The following is an 8,821-nucleotide window of genomic DNA, read 5'->3' on the forward strand; positions in this document are numbered from 1 at the left end:
TCTGGGCTGGTTGAACTTATATATACAGCTATTATGTGCTTCTGCTAAGCATTTGAAACAAGTCCTCTATCAGAAAAAAAACGAAAGTTTGAAACAGATTAATTTGAAAAATTTGGCTTTGAGGTGAATCCTGATAAATTCGGGGGAGAATAAGTCGCCCACGGATTGGATAGGAATCGGTGATAGCGGGGTCTACTTGCATGTTTCCAGTTTTTTCTCCCACACACGCACGTTTCGTTTTTTTTCCCGTTTTCCTTTCTTTTTTTTTTTGGAAAAAACACGGTTTTTTCCTTTATTTTAGGATGCGGTAAATTATGATAGGAACGGAGAGTTGACTGTAACAAACTTTTAAAGCGAAGATTTAAAATTTTTAACTTAGACTTGAAAACTTTTAAGTCAAGATTTGGATTTTTTGAAACTTTCAACTTAGATTTGAAAATTTTCAAATCAAAATTTAAAAATTTTCAACTCGTATTTAAAAGCTTTTAATTCGGATTTGAAAACTTTTAACTAAAGATTGGAATCTTTTAACTCAAATTTAAAAACTCTCATCTCAAAATTAAAATCATTCAACTTAAATTATAAAAACTTTCAAACTTGGACTTCAAAGATTTTAATTAAAATTCTAAAAACTTTTGACTCAAAAATTGAGTTGAAAGTTTTCAAATTTGAGTTGAAAGTTTTATAATTTTGACTTGAAAGTTTCCAAAGTTCGGGTTGAAAGTTTTCAAAATTCGAGATGAAAGTTCCAAATTTCACGAAGATTTTAAACTTTTAGTAAAAATGGGAAAAAAATCTGAAAAAGAGAATGTTAATTAATACCGTGATTATCGGAAGTTAAAAAAAAACTTATCACGATTTTTCCTCCGAATCCGTGTGCGCGTGTACCTCCCATCGTTTTGTTGCGCGAAAAAAAAATTGGACTCGCTTCCTCGCTGGTGGGCCGGAATAGAACGCAGCGAAGTGGGCTAGAAATGCGCGCTAGATCGATAAGTAGAGCGTTTGCGCTAATTGGCATTTCCGGACAAATTCTTAGGGAAAACTTGCTCTTTCAAACACCAGGGGTGAAACAAACTGGATCTTTGGTAAAATCAAGTCCACCACGTAGACACTCATAACATGCTCTACCATAATTTATCGCGGATAATCCCCATTTTTGTTTAATAGTACATCCCAATAAAGGACGACCATACTTGTTCAACTTATCCCTTTCAACTTGGATACCATGAGGCGGGCCTTGGAAAGTTTTTGAATAAGTAGGGGGAATTCGCAGATCCTCCAGACGTAGAGCGCGTAGGGCTTTGAAACCAAATACGTTACCCACAATGGAAGTAAACATGTTAGTAACAGAACCCTCTTCAAATAGGTCTAATGGATAAGCTACATAAGCGATATATTGATTTTCCTCCCCAACAACGGGCTCGATGTGATAGCATCGTCCTTTGTAACGATCAAGACTAATAAGTCCATCAGTCCAAACAGTTGTCCATGTACCAGTAGAAGATTCGGCAGCTACTGCAGCCCCTGCTTCTTCGGGCGGAACCCCCGGCTGAGGAGTTACTCGGAATGCTGCCAAGATATCAGTATCCTTGGTTTCGTACTCCGGGGTGTAGTAAGTCAATTTATAATCCTTAACACCAGCTTGAAATCCAACACTTGCTTTAGTTTCTGTTTGTGGTGACATACGTCCCCCCTACAACTCATGAATTAAGAATTCTCACAACGACAGGTTCTACTCGATATGGATTAGGCGTAAATGAAACCTTTGCAAAAATCTTAAAAAAAAAGGATATTCAATTAATATCAACTCATTAAAGAAAATGGGGGGCATGCTTAAGTTAATGAATATGTTTCATTCATATATAATGCGTACACCCTGTGTATGTTCTATCCTATAGGAATCCTACTATAGGAATTGAGTTGTTGTTATGGTAAGTTAACATGCTTCGTTATTAAACCATGGATTTGATTCACCAAACCCATCTTTATTGTATACTCTTTGATAGATATAGCGCAACCCAAATCAATCCCTAATCCTTATTTTACAAGTTCTTAATAGACCCCTTTCTTATTTTGAGTGGAAATACCTAAATACTATAAAAATTATCTGTTGATAGCAATCTATGCTTCACAGTAGTATATATTTTGTATATCGAAGTCCTAGATAAGAAAGTGGAGTAGGCACAGATCCTTCACAAAAGGCGAAATGTATATGAAAAAAAGATTGATTGAACTTTCCGACGGACTCATGGAATGAGTAAACGATTGAATGGGATTCGTTTGGGCAACGAAATCAAGTGCTGGTCCCCTTTTCTCTCTTATTGAATTAACTAATTCATTTCCTTTTGACTTTTGTTGGATTTTTGGATATTTTTTTGGTGTTGATTTGGCATTATTCAACAAGAATAAAAGAAAAATTTCGATAAATTCCTTTTTTTTTAATTATGAGAACCAATCCTACTACTTCTCATCCCGGGGTTTCTACAATTGAAGAAAAAAGTACAGGGCGTATCGATCAAATTATTGGACCCGTGCTGGATGCCACTTTTCCCCCGGGCAAGTTACCTTATATTTATAACGCTTTGGTAGTCGAGACACTGACGGTAAGCAAATTAATGTGACTTGTGAGGTACAACAATTATTAGGAAATAATCGAGTTAGATACGAAATTATCCATCTTTGAAACTGGTATTAAGGTGGTCGATCTTTTAGCTCCTTATCGGCGTGGAGGAAAAATCGGACTATTTGGGGGAACTGGAGTAGGTAAAACAGTACTCATCATGGAATTAATCAACAATATTGCTAAAGCTCATAGAGGCGTATCCATATTTGGCGGAGTAGGGGAATGGACTCGTGAAGGAAATGATCTTTATATGGAAATAAAGGAGTAATTAATGAAAAAAATCCTTGAGGAATCAAAGGTAGCTCTAGTCTATGGCCAAATGAATGAACCGCCAGGAGCTCGTATGAGAGTTGGTTTGACTGCCCTAACTATGGCAGAATATTTCCGAGATGTTAATAAGCTTCTATTCATCGATAATATCTTTCGTTTTGTTCAAGTAGGATCGGGGGTATTTGCCTTATTAGGGAGAATGTCCTCTGCAGTGGGTTATCAACCTACTCTTAGTACAGAAATGGGTTCTTTGCAAGAAAGAATTACTTCTACTAAAAAGGGATCTATAACTTCGATCCAAGCGGTTTATGTACCTGCGGACGATTTGACCGACCCTCCTCCTGCCACAACATTTGCACATTTGGATGCTACTACCGTACTTTCCAGAGGATTAGCTTCCAAGGGTATTTATCCTAGATCCTTTAGATTCAACCTCAACTATGTTACAACCTCGAATCGTTGGCAACGAACATTATGAAACTGCGCAAAGAGTTAAGCAAACTTTACAACGCTACTGTACCAGTAGTAGAGTGGCTTGAATCAAATCGTTTATCTAGAGAGGGTGTAGCGATAACCAAAGCTGACTGTACTAGAAACTTTAGATCCTGTATAGGCAACTGGCCTTAGAATAGTGTCTTGAGTAAGCTTTCTTTTGCTCAGGAAAGTGGGTCATTTCAGATACCACAGTTTGGAGAATAATAAGAATTTTCATAGGCAAAGAAGTAAGTCAGCACTAGTCAAGTAGGAAAAAAACAAGTAGGAATAGCTAGAAGTACTTACTAATATACCGTTGCTTGTTCGGCGCATAGACCTATTATTATTATCGGTCAGGCTTTCCTTTTGGCAGGTGATTACTATATATAATATAGCGGGCTTTCCCTTATCCGTTCGCTTAGGTATCACTAACAGCCTGAGGCTCCTTTTTCTTCAAAATGGACACCACAGCCTAACGTTTAGGTTCCTTTTTGTTCAAATTTTGCATTTGGGCATTGTCCTTGAGACTACTGTAGATTTTGGACTTTGGACGAGGAAAATCTGACCCAAGGAGCTCAGCACACTTGATGTACTGTCAATTGACCTAATTATTGTCTCTCTCAAACTAAGAAATTAATCGCTTTGTACTTTTCTCACAAAATAAAGAACATGGCTGAATACCTTGAAAGAACTGTATATCATGTTGCTTTTATATAGAGTATGACGATGACTCATGACTTCATTTGGGTAATTAAAATTAAAGAAATTACACTCTGCTATTTCCCCTCAAAACAATCAGCAAAGCATGCACCATTGTACCAAAGTCAGACCAAAGCATCCAAACCACTGGGGATAGAATATCCTGCTCACATACTAGCTGGAGTTGTACTTTCCATTGACCTACATCTTGGTAATCAGCAATTAGTAATTTCTCCTAGAAAGGTGCAAAGATCCCCCACCTGTATATAGATATAAATTCTTGGAAGTCACATTTTAGAAAAACAAAGACAAAACCCCAGTCCTTGGTAGCCATTGACAGGCCCCATACCTAGATGTTCATATCAGCCAAGGTCTACATGCCAGTACGGTTTCATAGAAGTGATTTATCATGCAATAATTCTGTGACACAACTTAATTTGATAACAAGGATGCATATATTGTTTTTTGTTAACAAATATATCTATACTTTGATACCAGCCAAATGTAACTCAAAATATCCGTCCTTTCTTTGAATTGTGGCAACTTATGATGGTGATAAGAGATATCAAACTCGGTGCAAGCTTGTCGCCAGTGGACACCTTCAAAATTAAGAGTATATATTTCTACTTAATTTGTAAGTTGGTCCAAAATTTTAATTTCTTAACCAAGTCACTGATCAAACTAACCCATCATAGGTGATTCCACATGCCACCACATTGCATCTAGATCCATTGCTAACGCTCATACTTGACCTTACAGCATGCCTAATATAAACATTGAGGTTCAATTTACAATGGTGGCTAGTTAGACTTGACACTGAAGAAGAGCTGTCAAACCAAGTGCATGAATCCTAGCTCGCTATCAATGGACACTGAAAATAATAGGGTATTTCTACTTAATTTATAAGCAACTCGATCCAAAATCTTAATTTCTTGTAGTGACTCGCGCCATCGAACGGACTTACTAGTGAAGAGCTATAAAATATATTTTAAAACATGTTTCTAGATCTGCTGTTTTTTTGACGAAAACCAGCAGGAGAGACTCCTACTGAAATGAATTGCCAAACAAATATTGACAAACAAACTGTACAAAGAAGAGGGAGGGGGGGGGGGGGATTACATATCACAAATTATAAGCTGTCTAGCCATGATTTCCAAAAAGGTTTATCGTGAGCTTTAACCCTATGCAAAAGTAGGGTAAAATCATCTCTAAAACGAGATTTCCAAGAGTTGAAGGAAGGCTGGACGTTATTAAAGATGAAGTCATTTCTTCTTCGCCAGATGTTCCAAAGAGCTACGGCAATGACCTCAATGAAAAAGACATGGGGGAAATTCCTTTTTGCTTCAATAACCATAGGCATGAATCCCAAGTTTGATTGCCATTGTATTCCCACAAAATTCCAGCATCTAGTGGCAAAAGGACGACAGAAGAAGAGGTGCATGAAGTCCTCCAAAACTGAGAGACCACACAGGATGCAGTTTGGTCCGGAAGGGATACTTTGATTATTTTTTTTTCTTTGCAGCAAATCTTTTGTGTTCAGCCTACCATCAAAAGCAAAAGGAAAACCTTTAATTTTAAAGTGCATTTGCTGTTCCAAATGAGGTGAGGGGTAACTCCACTGTAAGATGATCAAAGAAAAGCGAGTAGACCAATCTTGATTGAAAACCAGGATGTGACCATTTGTAACCCTAGTGATCAGCATTATTTAGAGATACATGAGTAAGGAGATCATTCAGAGCATGCCATACATGAGCCAACATGCTCTAGATCTGCTGTTGATGCTCATACGAGCTTTATTGCCACCTAATATTAAAACATTACAGTTCCTTATACTGATAGCTACCGAGACAATCTTTTTTTAAGTAACGGATTAAAACCGACCTCCACATCCACAGAGCGGATGTACGCAACCAAAACTACCGAGACTTACTAGTACTGATCAGAGCTATGAAATCTATTTTTATGCATGCTCTTGCAAATTGATGCCTTGAAAATTACCACTGCTTCTACTTAAATTATAGGTATAATAATCAATTTACGCGTCGCACCCCTGCCTCTAGATCCGTTGCTGATGCTCATGCATGTACACATGCATGAGCCGAACGTTAGGGTTAATTAGGGTTCGTTTAATTTGCAGTGCCATTTTCTGATCGATCGGCTCGTGCGTGTCCTCAAGAATCAAGATCCGTCACATGAGCCTCACGCTCTCCCTGATCGATCAGCAGAAAAACTAATCAGGCAAGCATTAGTAGCTTCGTTTAGAATCCAGTGGCGGTCAAAAGCTGCATTAATAATTAACTAATCTCGTTTGCAATGCCTATAATTTGTTCAGATATATGCGTCTCTCCTGTGTCTCTGCTAGAGCTAAGGGTTGACTTGCATTGCATGCAATGCTGGCATGCAGGCAGGATCTGGGTCTGGGACGGTGGTGATTAGTAAATTTGATAATATAGGGCGAGTGTTCATGTGATGATGATGACCGCCTAATATTATGTGTAAGTATGGAATGGCAGTGACGACATGAAAATTCCAAATTAGTTTTCATAAATCGTTCTGCTGCATGCATGTCTAGATGCTGTAGGCGTCGGTGGATGGCAAAAGTCTAACTACAGAATGATCTGTATTCCGTCAGAAGATTATCACAGTGTTGTACTATAAAGACTTAATTAAAATGTAAACGTCGCGATTTTGTTCCATTTATTAGTGCATGTGTATACGACCACTTCAAAAGAAGGATATATATGATAAATTCCACTAAATAATGTCGTGTGTGGGTGTATGAAAAGAGGCGGAATTTAAGTGGAAAAATGGTTTAAACAGAAAAAAAAAGGGACGAGAAAGTAGTGCATGCATGTTTGGTTCTTTACCATTTACAACATTACTAATTTTGTTTTTGACAATGACAAGAATTGGCCATTACCCAAAATTCTGGAAAAGGTTGGCTACCGAAGTTGTGGGTTCAATTCAACTAGGCCAAATAATTTGGTGATGCCAACTTTTTTCTTTCCCAAACTAAATGGATGACTAGTTTTTCGGCATTGCGCAATTATATATATATATTTCGCATTAGACTACAAACCAAACAAGGCCCTAATATTTGCAGGGGAAAATTTAAGAATATAATTTGACGAGAAATATTAACCGTCCTGGAAAAAATCAAAGAATCAAACTGTGACAGAAATATTCAATTATTTGCATTGCGCGTGAGCAGGGCGGTGCACATAGCGGAGGCAACGTTTGACCTACACAGATTAACAAATGCTATAGCATGAAAACAGTGTCAGGGGAAAAGCATAAGTAACATGGTTAATTGAGATCACTTAGGACACAACACCGACATAACTTAATTATTAATTAATTTATATAAACCCAGATACATTATGCACAGTTATGTTTGATTAAACACTTGGGGTTGGTGTTTGTCTTGATGAGTGATTCTTGCTGCTCCTGCTTGATGGCAGGATTTGGTTATTCTACTTTTAGGGTTTTGGGGTTCAGGCTACGAATATGATAACATTTGTGTACAAGGACACTTGCTCGATCAGGCTGCAGTAGTGGTGTCTTGTGCTCACTATAAAAGCATCCAGCAAGTTCACCTAGATGGTGATCAGTTTAGTAGATGGCAGTCAATAGTGATCAGTTTCATTAGTGATATGTCGAGCAAATTACTCATCAGTTAGCTGGACCAATTCTGTACCAAATTAGAGGAAGCTTATGCTTGCTCAGTAGCAAAGAAACTACAAAGCAACCTAGCTCATTAACTCACAATTCTGTCCAGCTCTTGATTTTGCAGTATTGGGCATGAGCTGAACTGATTATTTTGGAAATTCCTTTTGTGAAGCTGAACTTAGTGTTTTCAGGCCAGATCGATGCATGGTAAACTGTTTTTAGTACAGTAGGTCGTAATATTTTTTTGTAATAACTCATAAATGTATTAATTAATCAGGTTTGCTTTTACGGTTTTGTAACAAATTAAAGATTGTGAACGGTGCTCCAGGTTTCTTTAGAACAACACACTTCCAATAGTATTATCCAAAAATAACTTCTTGACACGGTGAACACTACTCCAGGCCTCTGCACGTATTGAGAATGTGATATCACCATGATGTTCACCTTGCCACTAATTCATACTCATGAACAAGCCCATCTACTCGGATCGATGTTGGACTACCTTCAATTAGCCTCATGTCTCCAGAATATGAAGAACCAGGGAAGAGATCAACAAGATACTAAGTTCCTTACATACATATATATAAGGTTCAATAGAAACACAAAAGGAGAGGTGCAAGTCGATCTATTATGACCAGAAGAAAGAGTACAGTTGTTTGTATTTCATTTTCTTCTTCCAAGCCGATGTGCTCTGCATGGAGCTTACAGTTGGGAAGAGAACTCAACTAGCTCATTGCATTCTTCTTCATCAAGGATAAAATTAATTGGATTGGATGCACAAAAGTAGTTTGCAGCTAGCTTCCTCTACCAATGGAAGGTCATCCATGCATGTCCTCTTGGATCAACAGGAACAGGGATCAAGGATGAACTCGTGGTGCACAAACATATTGAAGCAGAGATACCTTTGCATACCTTCGTATATAGTAATACTAATTACTATCTCCATTTCATATTATAAGTCATTTTGATTTTTTTCTAAGAAAAATATAGCAATATTTTTAACATAAAACAAAGGAACTATCAAAAATATATTCAATATTAGATTTAATAAAACTAAGTTAGTGCTATAATTATTACTATATTTTT

At 37.4% G+C, this 8,821-nt stretch overlaps 1 protein-coding gene and 1 pseudogene across 1 annotated transcript; one reads left to right on the plus strand and one right to left on the minus strand.

The window, feature by feature from the left end:
• Positions 1 to 1,051: 1,051 nt before the first annotated feature.
• LOC127782112 (ribulose bisphosphate carboxylase large chain) lies at positions 1,052 to 2,538 on the minus strand. Its single transcript, XM_052309188.1, has one exon. The coding sequence runs from the start codon at positions 1,682 to 1,684 to the stop codon at positions 1,052 to 1,054; it is 633 nt and encodes a 210-aa protein (XP_052165148.1). The 5' UTR covers positions 1,685 to 2,538.
• On the plus strand, positions 2,535 to 3,432 carry LOC127782113 (ATP synthase subunit beta, chloroplastic-like; annotated as a pseudogene).
• Positions 3,433 to 8,821: the final 5,389 nt, after the last annotated feature.

This window comes from Oryza glaberrima, chromosome 8 (genome assembly GCF_000147395.1).
Source record: "Oryza glaberrima chromosome 8, OglaRS2, whole genome shotgun sequence".
Classification (NCBI taxonomy): Eukaryota; Viridiplantae; Streptophyta; class Magnoliopsida; order Poales; family Poaceae; genus Oryza; species Oryza glaberrima.

Bases quoted from the DNA above. Each gene is read 5' to 3' on its own strand.
- LOC127782112 (XM_052309188.1), bottom strand. From the start codon at position 1,684: ATGTCACCACAAACAGAAACTAAAGCAAGTGTTGGATTTCAAGCTGGT.